The sequence below is a fragment of the Balaenoptera physalus genome, assembly GCF_965194825.1.
Source record: "Balaenoptera physalus genome assembly, chromosome: 9".
In the NCBI taxonomy this organism is placed as follows: Eukaryota; Metazoa; Chordata; class Mammalia; order Artiodactyla; family Balaenopteridae; genus Balaenoptera; species Balaenoptera physalus.
In genome coordinates, this window is record NC_138888.1 from 68,887,257 (window position 1) to 68,907,328 (window position 20,072).

The 20,072-nt window shown below is 38.9% G+C and overlaps 2 protein-coding genes across 10 annotated transcripts in view; one reads left to right on the forward strand and one right to left on the reverse strand.

The window, feature by feature from the left end:
- The window catches only part of SRSF12 (serine and arginine rich splicing factor 12), a 51,879-nt gene extending 40,358 nt beyond the window's left edge, over positions 1-11,521 (forward strand). For all 9 annotated transcript variants that reach the window (XM_082473995.1, XM_082473993.1, XM_082473994.1 and 6 more), the window contains one exon: positions 581-11,521. In XM_082473995.1, the coding sequence (XP_082330121.1) occupies positions 581-950 (370 nt within the window). In that variant the 3' untranslated portion in view covers positions 951-11,521. The remainder of the gene's footprint in view (positions 1-580) is intronic.
- Positions 11,522-14,564: 3,043 nt separating this feature from the next.
- Positions 14,565-18,459, reverse strand: PNRC1 (proline rich nuclear receptor coactivator 1). Its single transcript, XM_082473990.1, has 2 exons — positions 17,760-18,459; positions 14,565-15,645 (listed from the first exon to the last, which is right to left on the reverse strand). Exons 1-2 carry the CDS (start codon positions 18,300-18,302, stop codon positions 15,202-15,204), a joined length of 987 nt encoding a protein of 328 aa, XP_082330116.1. The 5' UTR covers positions 18,303-18,459; the 3' UTR covers positions 14,565-15,201.
- Positions 18,460-20,072: the final 1,613 nt, after the last annotated feature.

A 20,072-nucleotide genomic window follows, 5' to 3' on the forward strand; every position in this document is an offset into this window, starting at 1 on the left:
TCTCCCGTGCTGGCATTTGGAAAATGGTCTTAGGAAAAGAGCTATGGCTTGTAACCCCTCGAGTTCTGCTTGTGTTGGTAATTCTCCAATGCCTTTTAACAGTTGTTTTATAAATGTTGTCTAGCTTTTTTATATAGCTCTTTTCTATGGGAAGATTAGTCTAGAACAAGCTGCTCTGTCATGGCAAGATTCAGAAGTCCTCCATCTAGGTTTTTGTCTTTATAAACATTTGATAAGCTTTAAATATTTTCTTTCTTTCTTTTTTTTCCCTTCAGATTTTCTAACCTCTTAGGATTATATAACCCAGACTAACTATGCAAAATAAATGTATTTTTCAGAACTGGCTCATAAGATATATTGATATCTAGCAAAGTCAAAATCCTTTGGTCAGATATTACAAACTTGTACTTATGTTTGAACCAGAAGCATGCATGATAAAATTAGAGTTGTTTCTTTTAGCTTATCCAATAAAAACATAACTAATGTTATGTAAAGTATATAAGTTCCTTAAAGTGTTGTTTCCTAACCTATTAACTATTTTTGTGTGAAATATATACTCTGATATTATGGATGTTTGCAGGTCCCGACACAGGCGATTTTCTTACAGCCAGTCTAAATCTCGCTCCAAATCACTACCAAGGCGATCTACCTCAGCAAGGCAGTCAAGAACCCCAAGAAGGAATTCTGGTTCTAGAGGACGGTCAAGGTCCAAGTCCTTGCAAAAAAGGTCCAAGTCGATAGGAAAATCACAATCAAGCTCACCTCAAAAGCAGACCAGCTCAGGAACAAAATCAAGATCACATGGAAGACATTCTGACTCCATAGCAAGATCCCCATGTAAATCTCCCAAAGGGTTTACCAATTCTGAAACTAAAGCACAAACAGCAAAACACTCTCATTTTCGATCACATTCCAGATCTCGGAGTTATCGTCATAAAAACAGTTGGTGAACAGCAACAGAAGAGTGCTACGTAGTATTTAATATGTTATTAAACCTCTCATTATGTTAAATAAAAATTCTTCAAGGCTTACAGAAAAAGTGAGTTGATATTAGTTACTTTGGGCATGTGCAAGAGATAAAATCTCTCTAGCTTGGGTTAATGAAGATTTGGTCTCGATTTAAGGGCCCGTACCACAAATTATGATGTGAGTAATGTCCCATTTTATGGACCATTTTTTGTTTACATTGTGGCAGAAGGGTACTTTTCAAAGGAAATGGATAAAATGGAACTAATTTGGAAAATTGGACTTGGATGTTAAGTATTAATAATACTAATAACTTTTACAAAAGTTTTTTTACTTTAAAGCACTTTCCTTTCATGTAAAAAGTAATTATGACTGTATAATCGCATAGGGCAAACTTAAGACTATTTGACATCTTACGTCTCCTTTTTGTTTTCTCTTTAAACTTGGGCCAATTCCTGATGGGTATTAATTCATATTACAAAATTCTGACATTTCTAAAAGTAGAGTTTATAGAGAGATCAAGCATTCAAAAGATACATTCTTTCCTGAGCTCAGAAAAGGTTTATTTTTACTGGGTGTAACAGTATAGATAAGTAGACATTAAATTGCATCCTATACCATATTTATTCACTTCAGAAATATCGAAACGTTATAAAAATTCTGAGTTTTGAATGGTTTGAGACTACTCTAAAAATGATGTGCAACACTCATAGTCCAAAAAATTCATATCAAGCCTTACACATTTGAAGAGTGGTACATTTTGTATAAAAATCATACTTTATACCATTAATTCTGCATACCTACTTTTCATCTATTGCTTAATTTTTCTTTTTAGAGCTCTAGCTGACGACTTTAAATTGTATAGAATAAGTCTTATTTATTTTTGGAAATGTTTAGTACCTTGTATTAAGAAACTCAAGACTGCCGCCTCAAAAAACAACTTTGCAGTATTGGGATTTACATTACACTGCCCTTCATTTTTTTTAAGCCAAATAGCTTTATTGATATTCATTGCTTTTGTAGTTGTTAAAGCTAAGAATTTCTTTAAAAATGTGTTTGTAGATTATGTTTTTCAGAGGGTTTTGGTAGTATTTGTGATAAAATGGTTTTGCATATGGTTATTATAGGGGATATATTTATAGAGCTCTACTTGTGTACCTTGTTGAATTACATTGAAATTAAAAGTTCTCAGCCCATACAGTTAATATTTGTATCTAGAGTGCTTTAGAAAAAAAATATGTCTTATATTTTTAGCATATAGGAGCCAATATTGCTTCTATTCTGAATACAAATTCCATTTTTTTTTTTTTGCATTTTACATCCTGTGTAAGAAATAACTTTACAAAATAATTTATATGCTGGTAATATTTGGACAGGTACCGTAAATTCATGTATACTGTACTTTCTGAGTAGATTTTCTCTATCATAGCAAAATTTATTTCAAAATTATAGCTCTTTGAAGTGTTCAAATGTAATAAAACTTTAGTTATAAAATTATGTGGCAGTATTGAAAATTGAGAGGACAGTCTGAAGAAAGAGCAAGACAAACACTAATTTTTGTATCTTCTAAATAAATGTTTGGGTTTACATACACATGTGTGTAGTTATTCCAGATACTAACTAGGGGTTGATTGTAGTGTCTGTACATTTAATCATTATATCTTAGTAAAAAGTTAATAAGGCAGTGTTTCTGAACATGCTTAGTCCTTCGATTTACCTCTGATTTGGTTTTCCACTGTAATCCCTGGGCTGCTTAGGAGGATTCTGTTTGGTTTGATGGAAAAACTGGAATGATAATAGTTTAAACTTTCTGATCATTTACTATGTGCTTGGCACTGCTCTGTAAGTTTTACATTACTCACTCATCACAACAGCTTTATGAGGTCAGTACCACTGCAGATAACGTAAGTGAGACGCAGAGAGGTTAAATGACATGCACAAGGTCACACAACCATTACACTTTGGAGCTGGGTGGTGGCTGGGCTCCATACGGCCCGGCCCTCCCTGATCACCGTGCTTGTCTTTTTGGAAGAGAGAAGTCTTTGACAGATGTCAAAGCATGTCTTTGACATGCTAAACTAAGATAATATTGAGAGGAAAAGGAGAGAATAGAATTTGGAAAGGAAATGATTATAGGGTTCAGTGAAAATGGGTTCTGTGACTGAGTGGAAATTGATTGGCAGTTGTGCTGATATCCTGGAAAATTGTCCTCTGGGTACATCTATTCTAGGGTTCACTTCTGCTGTAGAATTGTTTCTTGGACCTTTTAAGAGAGGATACTTAGGGTAGGATTGTTAAATAAAGCAAATGTATCACACATCTGTGATCATTTCCTTTAAAGATAATATATTTACTCAGGTACTTCCTATGTTTAGTGTAGGGGCACTACCTACCTCCATTTGTTCAAGATTCATAGAGGATAAGTTAATGTCAAAGAAGATAAAGGTGGCCACCATGACTGCTTGGTTTCTTCTCCCCATGAATAATACACAATTTCTGTATAGCAGCTGGTATTTTGCAGCTGCAAACGTAATGGGGGAATATGCCAAATTTTTTATCTGGAGTCTGGGGTTTAATCTTGTGCCACTGGGCTGTTTATTTTTAAATGTAAAATATTAACTAATTTCAGGACTTTATATGTTATCTGAGATACGACTATTCTAAGACATGCTGTTGTATTCAAATAAATACGAATTTCTGCCTTTATTCCAATTCCATTGCATGAAGCAAAATTAGTCGAAGTTTAAAGGAAGAAGCGTTTGGAAATACTTCTATAATTCTTCTATACTACATTAAAATTGTAATTTCTTATTTAGAGTTAAAAATTAAATTTGTTTTCCAAACAGTGTGGTAGACTATTTGGGGTATCTGTATAAATAAATACATGCTACTTATGCAGAAGATCTTAATCTGGTATCATGAAACCGAAGCTTCAGATCTAGGTCCTGTAGGTATTCAAACAAGTCCGTGACTCTCGGTATTTTAAGGACCAGTGGTTCAGTGAGACATATGGATGTTAGTCTCAAAGCTCATATATTTGATTAGAAAAATTTAACTATTAAATGAAGATTACAAACTTAGCATCTAAATTACTCCCTTGATGAAACTAGGGTATTTAGGATCATAACATTAGCTCTGGCATTGATCTAACCATGTCAGTTTAGGCCCTCTGGAAATTTTATATCATGTACCTTTAAAAAGATGCTCTTAAAATTAAGCAAATTAACCACAGCTTTGTGCATCCCAGACAAGGCCCCATTGCCTCACATAGACAGCCTTGGGGGAGTAAGCACTTCATTCCTGACTGGGCTAGGGCCTGGCCCCACTGCTTAGAGAATGCCCCTAATGCACTGATCCCATCCCAGGAACACAATAGAGCTGGGACAGCCCACAGAGAAGGTGAATGGACTGTAATTGATGGATTGACTGTGATTATGGAATTAAATTGGGTACATCTTTTGAAAAGAAGCAAATAAAGTGTAAAGATATTATAGTCAAAAACCTATTTAGAAATATAATATTCCCTTATAGAAGTGTTAGATATTCCAGGTTGATTCAACTTCATTCAAGTTAAAACAGTACTTTACAATAATGACAAATACCATTTTTTATTTAAAGGAATCGTGAGGAAAGACTGAATTTAAAAATATACATAGGATACTATACCACATCAGTAGTATTTTCCCAAAAAAAAAGGTATAATGTTTTTATTTTGGGGAAAGGGTTATATGATCAGTCTTTCTTGAATTTTATGTTCTAGGAATGTACCACAATTTTGAATTTATGAAAAGAAAATAGTATCAACTTGTGGAGATAGATGGATGCTAAGTGGGTTAATGGTTACTGTTTTTTAAATGTATTATGTGATTTTAAGCATATGTTTGGTTCACACGTTTCAAAACACCATATTCAACCTACCTGTAAGCTTATGAACTAGTAAGGTTACAAATTAAAATCAGGAATATCTTAGGGTATGTCAGGTTTCAGGTTCTTTCAGAATGCAGATAGAAAATTTAAAGGGTCAGTCTCTCCAGATGAGAGAATATCTAGCCAGTTATCAGTGCTTTGTGCTAGAAATGGATTGATTGCATGTTCATTACTGTTTGATCTTACGTATTGCAGCTTGTGTAGGATGAGCAGTTTCTCAGAAAAAGTGTAATTGAAACAAGAAGCAAAATTACCGCTTTTCTAATTTAGGAGTATAATTCTGTGAACTAAATGCCTAAGAACTATATGCTTTTTAGAAATGGGTCCATAGACATAGATTGAGGAAAACCACATTCTAGTTTTCTTGGCTTACTCCTTATAGTATAGACTTAAAATGCTGTTAAATTGACTAATTTCAACAGAAATCTCAATATAAAATAGTCTTCCAGGCTCAAGTGATAGCCTATTTTTTTTTTTCAGTAAGAAAAATTCAATGGATTTTTTTTTGGGGGGGGGAAGTTAAGAGCCATTCCTATGACATTTGTGAGGCGGTGTCTGCTTTGTGGGAATACTACTTTACACCTTGAGAAAAATTACTCTGTTGAAGACCTTTTTTCAAAATCGACATAAGCTGTATAACTGGTCTGACTCTTCAGGGCATTCTTACATTTTAAAAATGAGATGGAATGTTACTTAAATTTATTTTAACACCTTGTAAAATATTTACATAATTTCGTAAGAACCTTAAGGAAAAGCATTAACATTCACATTGTCGGTAAACCTTAAAATTTTGGCCTTAAAATGTTAAATGTAGCTGAATTAGGAAAACTAATGCTGTAGTTTTGTTAGGATATTCATTATAATTTTTAATGTGTATATAAAGTCTAACCATTTTTGGTGTTATTTTGTACTTTATAATTCCCTACTCTTGCCATATAATCTATGTGGGATTTTTTAAAAAATACCACTTAAAAACATGGATAAAAAATTTTTATTCTAAAATATCTCATATTATTTGTAGTGAGGTGGATGGACCTAGAGTCTGTCATACAGAGTGAAGTAAATCAGGAAGAGAAAAACAAATACTGTATTCTAACGCATATATATGGAATAAAAAAAAATGGTACTGATGAACCTAGTTGCAGGGCAGGAATAAAGATGTAGACATGGAGAATGGACTTGAGGACACAGGGTGGGAGTGGGAAGCTGGGGCGAAGTGAGAGTAGCATTGACATGTATACACTACCAAAGGTCCAATAGCTAGTGGGAAGCAGCAGCATATAGCACAGGGAGATCAGCTCGGTGCTTTGCGACGACCTAGAGGGGTGGGATAGGGAGGGTGGGAGGGAGACGCAAGAGGGAGGGGATATGGGGACATATGTATGCATATGGCTGATTTACTTTGGTGTACAACAGAAACTAACAGTATTGTGAAGCAATTATAGTCAAAGATCTATTAAAAAATAAAAATAAAATATACGTGAAAAGCACTTGTATGAGGTGCTCTTAGCTGCCTGTCCATAGTCAAATATAACTGATACTGTAAGAGGTTTTGGTGACTGCACTTTTGTCCACCTTTTATCTACCTTGACTAAAAGGTGGTGTTTTTACATGGATATCTATCATGGAAAGTGGAACTACACTTAAGGAATAATTTTAAATGCTTTTAACTTTCCATTAACTCCACTGATATTAATTCAACATTAAAGGCTTTGAAGAGTAGGAGCCAGCCAAGTGTTAAGAGTTGCACCCTGCTTTACCCTTCTACCTCCTGGTCACCTCAGTGCTAACCAGCCCTTCAGCCATCCCCTTTCTTCTTCGGGAATCTCATACAGACACACTTCCTTACTCTACTTGAAGTTCAAGTTATTCCACTTCAGATAATTCTTTAACTTTCCCCTCAAACCATGGGCAGTTATTATAAATGCCCCTCAGAATCTTTATAGTCTCCACCTACCTCTTTATCCTCTCCTAATTAAAGTTTCTTCAGGCTTTAACATTTATTTCAACATTAACATTAAATGTCAACTGTCACATTTCCCAAATAAGACAATGCTTAAATACAGTATCCTTTCTCTAATCTTTCAGTTCTTATTTACAATGGCTTTGGTATTTCAGTCATTGACTAGGGTTGTTCTATTATTTTAGAAGTGTTACAACCAACTAACCAGCCTAGTTGAAAGTGCAAAGAAAAAACATTTAGGAGACTCAAAGTTTACATCAAAAGATTGACTTATTTGTGCTTAATGTTACATGTAAGTGAGCTTTTGGAATTACTGGCAGATACTCAACTTCTGTGTAATGTTGGAGTGAACTAGTAAAGCAGCGTTAACTTTCCCGAATTCTGTTAACATTTTGTTGTAAAAATCTTTAATAAGAAAGTAATCTTACAATGAACACCCATATACCCACTACGTAGATTCTACCGTTAAAAATTATGCTTGTTTTAATCACATATATTTCCATCCATCTTTTCCTCAATTATTTTGAATTTAACATATAGTAAATTTTTGAAAATTGGAATGTTCATAAGTGGGCTATTCCAAGTAGCTAAAGAGTGATAAAAAATCTTGGTTGAATATCTTTTGTAAACATAATTCTGTTTTCTTAGTTTTGAAATTCAGGATCTGGCTTCAAACATCAGATGATTTACAGTAACCTAAGAAACAGACACAAATGGTTAAGGAGACTGGACTGAATGCAGTGACTAGGACCCTTGGAAGACTGATGGAAAAGGGTAATCCAATCTTTGATGTTAATCCTTTTGTTTTAAAATTTAAGAGTCCTTAGTGTCTGATCACTTGAAAAGAGTAAGGGCAATTTCAGCGTTGGAAGGGACGGTTGAGAGCCCTTATTATAGCAAGAAGATCCCCCAAATTGTAGATCTCTCCAAGCTTTTGGTAGGAAGAACCAAAGCCCTCTGATTCCATGTTGCCAAATAGAGTGAAATAATAAAGATCTTCCTGTTTAAAGGTCTTAACTGTTAGGAGGCAGTTTTGAGTTCAGTTAAATCAAACATTTCCATGTTGGAAATAAAAGTCATCAAAATGTCTTCTACCTGCCATCCCCTCCTCAAGATTCTAGACTCTTAAGAACACATTTGTAATTCCGTTTTGACAACTAATCAGGTTAATCTCTAATCTTAGAACAATGGAACTATCTGTAATAATTTAGGAGTAGCTATATATATATGGCCAGTTTTGGAGGAGTCTGATTAGTATCTATTATCTTTACAATCATATATAAAATACCACATTTTCCTGCCACTTTATGTAGTAGACTGGGAAAAATTACTTAACTTTCCTGGATCCTTTCTTACACATGCATAAAAGTTATCATTGTATGAATGACTAGAGAAATGAAGTGTTTTCAATGTTATTGTTTAAGAATGTCATTTTGTCTTTTAAGCTATTATACATTCAAGATACATGATCTCTTCTAATTAAATAGAGCTTGAATAGAACCTGTAGCCTCCTTTGACAAATGTGCATCTGATTTTCCATGATTATCCATGTAGGTTGCTTTCTGCCAATTCTCCCGTTTTTCCCCTTCCTACCATTACTTAATTCAGAGACTGTAATTAATGCCACGTCATCTATGATAAACTATTCCTCTAACAGAGGGAACTTTAAATTTGTGTCACCAGTTCTACACTAAGGAAACATTACTCTAAACTCTGCTTTAGAAAATGAATTCTAAGATCTTGACAGTGAACCCACAGTAAATGTAACACCTATAAGTCTTAAATTGTAATTCACAAGTTTAAGTTTGGCAAATACAATTCCTGGGTGTTAGGAATATTACTCATACATTTTAGCATATTTAATTTAGAACTCCAAGAGAATTGCAAAGGATATGAAAAGTAACTTAATCCGAAAACTGTCAGATTAATTCAAGACAATCTAATCCAAGAGATATAAAGAAAAAGGGTTTGGTTCAATAGATCATCCCTAATCTTAGAACTTTATCCACCCCACCCCTTCAGAGAATCCTATCTAAAATTTTCAAGAAAGTTTCTTTCAAAGATTAATTTTTATGAGTTTTTATAAATAGCACTGTATAAAATGTACTCTCAAATTTCCTTTCAGATACAAAAACAAGTAGCTCCTGAACTACACGATTTGTGCCTACAACAATCCTGCTTCCTACACCATCTCATCTCAGCACAGACACACTTTTTCCCATTTGGAGACTTGTATTTGGGAGTCTTTGAAAGATTTATGGATAGCTCAGGGCTGAAAGAACAGGCTTGTGATTTTTAAGTGTTTTCATTCTGCAATGTCCTTCAGAATTTTAAGTATATAGAGGAAGATGATGAGACTCTCAGCCTTTCATACCCAAGTATAAGTACATATGTTTGATTCCCTCAACCTGAAGCAGATATCAACTGCATAGAGTGCATGGGATTTGGGGGCCTTCCATTCTCTAAATAAAGGATAATGTATTCAGCAATATGATGGGATGGTCATTAGAAGGGGGGAGATTTACAAAAAGATACAGAATATTAAAAGATCAGTTTTACCCAGTGTCAAAACTTGGACTAAGGGAAGGAAACTTTGTTCCTCCTTTTCAGCAGCTGGGCCCCTGCTGTCTGAATCCAGAACTTAACATTAGAACCGTCCACTAACACAGACTTTTACAGGTCAGTAATAACTAACCACCATTTAACACTTTGAGAGGAAATACTTTCAGTTCAACAACTAATTTACTATCACAGATGAAGTTGAGGGTCCACAGGAGGCAGAAAGGATGAGGTCAAGAGTACTGGTAAAGGTGTTAAACCCAGTGAGGGAAAAAAGAATATAGGAAGACAGAAGAATATTTCAGTTCCATATTCATGTTGTAATTAGTGCTTCCGTGCACTATTACCAAAGCTGTACCTCTCGGCCTGACCTGTCTTCTACTTGCTGTGTGTTTCCACGTGGATATCCTACATGCATCTTGACGTTCAACATGCAAATCAAAATTATCTTCCTCTATAATTTCAACCCCCTCCAGAGTTCTCTAATTGCTGGTTTTATCTTCCTGATTGCTCAGTTTAAAATTTCTTTTCTTACCCTTCATTCAGTTGCTGAATTCTGAATTCTACCTCCAAAATATCTCCCAAGTAAGTCCATACCCCTGTATACCCTCTGATAATGTCCTTTAAGGCTCTTTTTTAAACCACTGAAATATCCTCAAGTGGCTTTCATGTCTCAAGCTTTCCCCTTCCAAACTGTTCTATTTCCACCAGTTTTCTTTTTGAAGCAGGAATCTCATTACCTTGCTCATAAGCCTTTGGTGACTCTGCCGTGCTTATAGAATAAAGTTGAAACTCTTCAGCATGACATTCAAAACCCTTCATGTTACTACCCCAATACACCATTCAAGACAGTGAATCTTCCTTCCCTGCACTTCTCTTAAGCTACTGGGTATTCCACATCTTTTCATAACACTGCTAAAACTTTTATCTCTGACAATGTATTCAATTCTTCTTTGCATGTCAGATACAACTGAATATTTTAAGGCCCCACTCAATGCTACTTCTAATAGGTGTCCCGATTCCCAACTATACAATCCCTCCTCACCAGCATTAGTTGCCACCTGCTGGAAGAGACAATGACTTGACTTTTGTTTTTACCTCCTCTAAAAACGTTTCTTGTAGGGTAAACTTGTATTTCAGTTATGGCCATCATTTCTTCCTCACCCACCTATGCTGTTAACTTTTAGCTCTGCCAATTATCCTTGTACAGCTGACCCCTGAACAACTCAGGGGTTGGGTGCACCAACCCCTTGTGGTTGAAAATATGCATATAAATTATAGTCTGACCTCTGTGTCCGTGATTCCTCCATATCCAAGTTTCCACATCCTCCAATTCAACCAACTGTAGATCATGTAGTATTGTAGTATTTACTATTTTTTAAAAATCTGTGTGTAAGTGGACCTGCTCAGTTTGAACCTGTGTTGTTCAGGGGTCAACTATCTCCTGAACATACTTCACACTTAATCCCCCGCCACACTAAATTGTAGACATGGTGCTCAAAAATGACACAAAAGAACAGATATTTCAAACAAGGAGGGGAGGGGTGGTTGAGGCAGTTTTATCCAAGACAGGGACTCTATATTAGTTTCATTGTTAGGATTTTTATAATATGCAGAAATGTGTTATCAAACGTGCATAAATGAGCCGTTTGCTGGAATCATAAGACTGATTTGGGAGATGTCAGAACTCACCTAGGCCAACCCATTAGTAGTAATATTTACAACACGTTATTTAAAAAAGCTAAAATTGGGCTTCCCTGGTGGCACAGTGGTTAAGAATCCGCCTGCCAATGCAGGGGGCACGGGTTCGAGCCCTGGTCCGGGAAGATCCCACATGCCACGGAGCAACTAAGCCCGTGCACCACAACTACAGAGCCTGCGCTCTAGAGCCTGTCACAACTACTGAGCCCACGTGCCACAACTACGGAAGCCCGCGTGCCTAGAGCCCGTGCTCCACAACAAGAGAAGCCACCGCAATGAGAAGCCAGCGCACTGCAACGAAGAGTAGCCCCCGCTCACCACAACTAGAGAAAGCCCGCATGCAGCAACGAAGACCCAACACAGCCAAAAAATAAAAATATATAAAATAAATAAATTTATTAAAAATTTAAAAAAGCTAAAATTGGTGACTACCAATTGGGGGAATTTTGAACTATGGCCTTAACTCCTAAAATGAGATTTCCCATCTATTTGTAAGGAAGATATTTGCATTTATGTGAGCCAGAATGAAGACTCATACAAAATGCCAATATCAAATAGAAGTTCCTTTGCATCCTCAAACCCTTTCCCTTCTTTTCTATAACTGATTGCTTAATATCCCCACTCAAAATTTAGCTGCCTTTCATTATACCACCTCTTGAAGTCCTCCTTAATCACAAAACCAGTCTCCCACACACAAACACATGCCCTGCGTTTTTTGGTAATCTCAAACCATTTAATAATTATGGTTCTCTCCCCAAGCACCGTTTCTGGAAGAAACCAGGAATAGGGCAGAAGTCGGTGGCTTTGAGCTAGGACAGCCCTCACCTTCCCCTGACGTCTAAATGCTTTTACTTGAGGACATGCTGGGAGGTGAGGGACAAGGCACTGGGGTCTAGCTTACCCACCACACCCACAGCTCCTCATAATCCTAACTTCTCTGGCTTGGGTGGGTGCCCACCATGCCCTCCTTCCCAGGTCCATCCTGGGCCCTAGTGCTGAGGAGCAGAAGTATGGGCCTGGGGCCTGGGTTTTGTTCCTTCTCAACACCGAAAGTTGAGTCAGGGCTTTTAAAGAAGGCAGATAAAGACAAAAGCAAATACTGTGGGAGTTTTGAGATAGTTTAAAATCATGTACTACGCAAAAGAAATGCAAATGGTTTTCCCCAAGTGTAGCGTGACTGGATCCCATTCAAGTCCCACATTCGTACTAGCTTTGTATTAAAATCTGTGAAGGGAAGGGGCAATTACATAGTACTGCCTAAAAACCTGAATGCTTGTCCTGGTAAAATGTAGATTACTTGCCTAACACATTCTAGTCTTTAAATTCAGAAACCACCCTAAAATTTGTATTTTAACTTATAAACCACTTTTAAGTTTGAAAAGAATTGCTCCTGTCAATCTGTTAATATTGTAATTTGGTCTTTTATTACCTTCCTTTCCCTTTATCTTCCTACAAGGACACTAATTACTTAGCACCAAGATTAATGCAAATAAAAGCAGCTTTCTAGTCTCACTACGTCAGCGGTACGAGCTGAATAAACTCAGTATCAAATTCTACAAATTCACCTAAAAGCAACTTCAGTATTAAATACTAAACCACATACTGGTATTTGTTTTATAGGGAAGTGCCACTGCATGGAACAATTTTTTCCACTCACATACTACAGTTACAAACCTTTTACCCCTTTGCAATGGTAATTTTTTAACCAGACCGTTAGTTAAAGTTTAGTCCTGGAGCTGGTAACTGCCAACACAAAGTGTGCTCTATACACCCACAAAACAACACAAATTACAGGAACATTGGAGATGTTTCAAGACACTCCAATAGGAGAAAAATAATGGCTGAATAATTGGGCTGCACTATGATCTGAATTCCTATGTTGAAACCCAACCCCCGAGGTGACAGTACTAGGAGGTAGAGACTTGGGGAAGTGATTAGGACATGAGGGCAGGAACCCTTATAAAAGCAGCCCCAGAAAGCTCCCTCACCCCTTCTGCCATGTGCATACACAGCAAAAGGACACCATCTATGAACCTCTAAAACTGAGATCTCAACTAGACACCAAATCCACTGATGCCTTGATCTTGGACTTCCCAGCCTACAGAACTGAGAAATAAATTTGTTTATAAGCTACTTAGTGTCTAGTATTTTGTTATAGCAGCCCAAAGGGACTAAGACATGCTGCTAAATGTTTTACTTTAACACCAAAACTATTCAACTTTTAAATTTAACACCTTCTCACTAAATATCATCTGTAGTCTCTTTCAACCACTCTTCAAACTATAAAATCTATTACTTTATAATACTATTTCCTTACATCATCCTTTAAAAAATTTAACCATCCTCTTTACCAGTGTGTTAACACTTCTCTTAGCTAAAAAAAAGTCTTATCTTCTACAAGGTCGAGAGTGCACTTGTATCTTAGTTTCTCTAAGTGCTTTTTTAAAATCCATCTATATATACCTATATGTAAATGAAGTTAACTTTCTCTAAATTCATTTAAGAACAAAGCATGTTACAGTCAGTGCCAAGAAAAATGATTGGTTGGGGTGTTGACAAGCTGTATAGTGACCACATCTATTAGAAATTCTCAGATTTTGAGGTGGCTGTAACAAGTCTTCATGCCATCCTGGCATTGCTTATTAAGTCAACAGTGATTCTAAGTAAGGTTAGGTGAGTGTCCTCCCTTCTTGTGTGAACCAAAAGATACAAGAAGTTGAGACTTAAGGCTCATTTATTTCTTCCTCAGGATGGTAGCACCTTTCTTATCTATACTACCTTATAGGATCATATATAGCCTCTGAACACCTTTACTTTTTCACATGTCTAAATATTGACCAATTACTCATTACCAATTACTTTTTCCTTTGTATTATTTGGCATAAACTTTGGCCTTGTAATAATATAATGAAAAACTATATGGGGAAAATTGTGTTCTAGAATTTCTTACTGGAATAGACTTTATAGATACACTATTGAGTAGAAGTTTGAATTTTAAAGTAAAAATACATATGCTGCCATAACTTCAAGCAAGCTTGAGATTCCAAAGTCTCCATCTAATATTTTAACATCAATTATATTTGCTTTGATTCAAGTATCCCATTCAGTATCAGTATAAATTTTGCAAATCAAACAAGTGCCATTTTCTTTCATTGTAAATATGTGGTAAGTCAAATGGTATTTTATAAAACAGCTCAAAAAATAAACGCATATTCTAAGCTATAAGCTAATCAGCTTTACTTTTGCCCACAACCATTTCCATTCATGAGATGGGGAATTCCTCCCCTTAGAGGTAGCAGTGTTAAATTACTGGACTCTCCAGCTTTCAGAGGGAGGATGTACAATTAGTATAAACATTTAGCCAGTAAAATGGAAGTTAAAATCCATCTCCTAGTTACACATTCAAACATGAAAAAACAATCACACACAAAGAGTCAAGACTAGTTGAAAAGGGGGGGGCCAAATTATTATTATTTTAAAATTTGATTACAACCGATTTTGTTGGCATTAAAATTTTAAATATGAATGGATATAAACCAAAACCACAAATTAAGTTTGGTAAAAATGGGAATAGGAGTTTTCCGGCAATTACAGATTAGAAGGCAGAAATCAATTTAGAGAAACATAGACAAACCCCATGTTTACAATGATTGTGCCACAGATTTAAACTTCAGTAGTGCATTAGTAAACTGTTCACATTGAGATCTTCACCTTGAGATTTGACAGCTGTTTCTTGAAAAAAATCTCAGTACCTTGTGCAAATAAATCGGTCTTTCAGGTGCCTTAGCACACTTAAAATTTCTCCATTGTATATATACAAAACACCTACCATTTGGGCAGGGCAAAATACATACTTTCATAACAAAACTATAATGTACCTCTCAAGTATGAACAATATACACATAATACATGGTATACAGTATTTACAAAATATAAAATATAATACAAGAGGTTTGTAAATTTTTAAACTCATCTTTTGCCCTTGTATATGCAACAAGGTAATTTTCCATTTCTGTACCACTGCTTTTCAAGAGTCCAGGGATTTTGGAAAAGCTATGTTTTACATACATACTGAAATCTGAGATCTAAGTTTGAACTTTTAGGAGCGTTTTTAAGTGTACGGCTATCAACTCCCTATTTTGGTTGGAATTTTCAATGGTGCTTCCCATCCAGTGACTAGGAGGCTTTGGAAGAACACTAGGAGAAGGTGGATCACTAAACTTTGCCCCAGCATAATTCTCCTTTTGGCTCACTTCAGTTAGAAATGATGATTTCTTCAAATGCTTATTTTTAATATTCTCAGTATTTTTAAAAGGCTTTTTTTCCTGCTTCTGAATTATATCAGATGAAACAGAATTCTGCCAAAAGTTATTTTCATTTCTTTTTGCAGAGGTGATCTTGGTTAGTGGTAAGTTATATTTGCTTTTCTGTCTGTTTATCTTTGGTTGTTCACACAAGTGTATACCATGAACAAGCTGGCCGTGGGGAATGGCAATTTTCTCCGATTTTCCCATCTTTGATTTTAAAACCTACAAAGACAAGGAACATAAAAGTGAATACAGTCTCATGATAAAAATCAGTCATGAACCTCACCATATATCTAACATATTTTCTTTTAAAAAGTTCCCCTGGACTTTAGTTCACTGTCTTGATTAAATGCTTGCTGTACTTATCCCTGGAAGTCCAAATACGCACACATCTAATTTTACCACTAAAAATAGTGAGTCATCACTGTTACCAGTGCTGATTCTAACAAGTCAAAGAACCCAAGGTAACCAAGTCCACCTTTCTATAAAGAGTAATGAGCTATATTCCAAACATGTATGACAACCTCTTCCTAACAAAGGTCAGCGTTTTTACAGTAGGATATTTCCAAGAGAAATTTTCAAGTGCTTTGGTTGATTAGAAAGAAAAACTATGTTAATAGATACACTATTTACCTTTTAGGACAGGTACTTTAAAAATTATGTCAGAATAGAAATTTGATTAGCAGGAGATTGATTTTAAGTGAGGAAGTGTTTTGATAATGGTCACTAAGTACACACATTAAAAATTATCCCCCCAGCTTGTGAAAACAAAATTTCATAAATTTAAATACTAAAATACTTACCACTTTCTATCATCTCGTCCAGTTACACATATAATACATAGTCAGAAGAAAATGCTTTGTGCCTGCCCCCTACTTTGTTTTAAAAACTGCTTCAAGATCTTTACTGCCTTAATTCCAGTCACTTTCCTAACTCAGGTGATCCTTATAGGAAGCCATGAGATGGAAAGACAGGGTTATCTATTCGATCACTGCCCTTTCAACACTTGTAATACAGTAGGGAAGCCAGGATACAAATAGAAAGCCGGAGCACAAGGTAACATAATCCATGTCAAAAAGGGTAACTGACAACAGAGCTCCCCGGTTTTAATACCGTTCTAGAAAATAAAGGAATCTTACTAGGAAACAAGTACAAAAACTCGCTTTTACAGTATCATTAATACTACAGAAGAGCCGTGGAATTGAAAGGAACGTATACAAAATTTAAGTAATCACGGTGGACAAATTTAAGTTTTTGCAAGAGCACAGCTACATAAGCTGCAAATCTCTCAAACCAATATTCTTTCAACAAATGTCAGTAACTTATTTTCATGATTATTATGAAGGTTTTTGAAATTCAAATCGTTTTATTTTGATACAAAGTTTACTTTAAGTTATATAGCCACTTAATACCGTTTAAGTTTTAATCAATTTTATCCTAGTCCAATAGCAACTGGGCAGCATATCGTCAATTCAACTGGGAACTCTTCTTTCGGAAACTTCATCATTCTGGACACAAGCAATAAAACTACCTTCCGCTAAGAAAGCCTGGCACAGTACACCGTGGAGATGCGCAGTAAATTCCGTTCATCTGATAGACTAGCCCAGAGAACTTATCGCTTCAAAGAGGCAACAGCTCTGCCGTCGCTCCTGCCAACTTTCTAAGTTGAAAAGCACAGCTAAGTAGGTCTGCCCCGCGAGGAGCAGCGCCCCAGGTGGCCCGGCGCCCCACACCGGGCACCTCACAACTCAGCAAAAAGCCAACCGGAAGCGGGCGGCTGCCACCCCATGGCAAACCCCACACCGGCTGGCGAGAGACCGTACGCGCGTCCCGACGAGTCTTGGCGCTGCCAACGGCTGGGAAGCCGCCAGCGGGCCCGCGTCCTCGCGCTCCCAACCCCCGCCCGGCTCGCCTCCTTCATGGGCGCCGAAGCGCTCCGCACGTAGCGCGCGCTGACGTCAGCCTCCAGCGGGTCGCTTCCTTCTCCCGCTCCCCCCCCACCCCCACCCCGCGCCCAGAACGCCGAAACCCCCTGGAACGCCGCCAGCCTTCTAAATCCGGGCTGTTGCTGGGGCGCAGCCGCTCCTCTCATTGGCCGGCTCCCCGGAGCCAATCAGCAGCGCCAGCGCTGGCCTCCCCTCCCCTCCCCCCCCACCAGCAAGAACAGAGCGGGCGTCACGGAAACTTCCCTCCCGAGTAAACAACCACCCCTCAACCCTCAACCCGGCCCCTCCCTTCCCGACCCCAGAGCGCAGGGCCCCAAACCTCGCGGCCGGGCTGTGGCCGTCTAGGGGCCGGCACGCCAGCGGTCCCCCCGTCCCACTTGCGGCCCTTACCTCTCTACTGAACGAGGGTTGGCCGGGCGCCGCGGGCGGCAGCGAGCCAGGGAAAGGGCTCGCTTCCTCAGTTCGAGCTGCGGTCGCAGGAGCCGGGGCCCAGGCGGCGGCCTGGGCCTGGTCCGGGACTTGCTGCGCTCCGCCGTGGCCCGTCGCGGGGCTCCGCCCGCCCTCCAGGCTCGGCCGGTGCTGCTGGTACTGGTGGAAGCGGCTGGGAAGCTGCCCCGACGGGCTGGCCCGCACCTTCTTCTTTCGCCGCTTCTTTGGTGCTGCCCGAGGGGTGCCCCCCGCCGTGGCGAGGCTGCAGTTGGGCAGAGGTGCCGGGGCGCGAGGATGAGGGGTCAGACAGGGACCGTCTCCCCCTAAGAAGTGAGGGAGGAAGAGAGTGGGGGGCAGCCCCCGTGGGTCCGGGATCCGGGGCAAAAGCGGTGGAGCAGTAACCATCGGCAGGGCCCCGAAGTAACCGCGGGCGGAAAAACCCATGGGCGCTAGGCGGCCGCCCAGAACAAGCGGCTCCCGCTGTGGGACAGAAACGACGGTCATAGCACTACGAGGAAAAGTGGCTCAGCAAGAGTAGAAGGAGGAGGTAAGGCCAGAAATCACAGGGCGGCGGCGGCGGCTGCTGCTAACAGAGCCCGAGAAAAGAACATACCATGGGTCGGGCGGTGGCGGCGCAGCAACAAATAGCCTGAGCCTCCGCTCCGAGTGTTGTTATCGGAAGCTCCGCCCTACCCCGCCCGCCTCTCTGAGAAAGCCCAATCAGAATACGACAGGGAGGCCACGCCCCTCCGGCTCCGCCTCCACCGCCTGGAAGAGGCACACACAAACAACCCGCTTGCTGCAGCCCGGCACAAAGAGCGCGCACTGCGCAGGCGCTGCCATCGGGCTATTTCGGGAAGAGTCAGTCCCGCGAACAATGAAGTTCCGTTTCAGTTCCACCTGCCCCACCCCCCTACCCACTCTTCTTCCTCACCCCCGCACCTCACCCTGAAGGCGGTGGTGTGATGGCTAGATCTGGGCTGAATCTTGGGGATGGGGATGGGGATGGGGATGGGGATGGGGATGGGGATGGGGATGGGGGCGGGAACCAGGGAGAAAGAATCGGGAAGCATCAAGGCCACTGACACCTACTCCCTCGGCCACTGACCTTGGGGAAGTACTTATTTCAAGCCCAACATAATAGCATTATTATTGTTTTTTTTTTTAATTTTAAGATTTCAGAGTGCACGGTAGGGGTTACATTCGTCGCAGTCGGAAAGAAAACCAGTCCACACTTAAATTACATTTGATGAAGTGTTGCTCACGTTTTTTTTCATTAACTCGGGTGAGAAACGCTGCTCATTAGCCATGGTAATCGGAGTAAAAGTTAAGGGAGTGACTTACTGAAATTGGCCTCTTAACGTATAAAAAGTTGTCCATAAATCCGTAATTGCACATTGGAAATGTTACTGATTTCATACTGTGGGACTTTGGGATCACGAAACAGTGCCTGATACTGAGAAGAAAGCAAAAGAGGAGGCTTGCGTCTCAAAGGGAGAAAGTGAAACAGCTCTGCAACATACAGTGTATTTTGCTAGGTCTGTGTTGATAGAAATTCCTCATCTCCCCGCACTGCGCTCACACACAGAAAGAATTGTGGCTATTTATCAAGTACATATGTGCCACGAACTGTTCTTCACGTGAATTATCTCATTTGAACCTCGAAACAACTCTAAGGAATAGGTACTATATTTTATCCCCAGTTTACAGGAGAGAAAACGGGCTTAGGCAAAAAGTACTTGTCAAATGTCATACAGTAAGCTAGTAGCAGAATTTGAACTCCAGGTCTGGCAAGACTAAAATTTTAACACCATCCGTACTACCTGCCACACTAGATTATAGGTTTTCAGAACACCACAGTAATCTTAAACTTCTTTGTATCCTACCAGCCTTTAACCAATATTCTTCAGCTTTGTGGTGCTTGATAAGTGTTTTGTGATAACAGAGTTGGACAGAGGTAATATCCAGAATAATGCTTCCCAATAACTTTATATAAACTGTTAATACTACATTCCATCATTATTGATTGCTGGACTTTATCATTTTTGCTGGATTTTACTCATTTTTGTGTTTACAACACTTAATACATAGTAAGTGCTCATGATCATTGGATGAATGGGAATCATATACTTCCGACCCTGTAGAAGCTCCTCAGGCTGTAATTGAAATTGTCAGGTCTGTAAGTTGGGTTTAAGATCCATCTGAAGAGAATAGCCTGGCAAGAGTTGGTGGATGGACTTCCCTGGTGGCGCAGTAGTTAAGAATCCGCCTGCC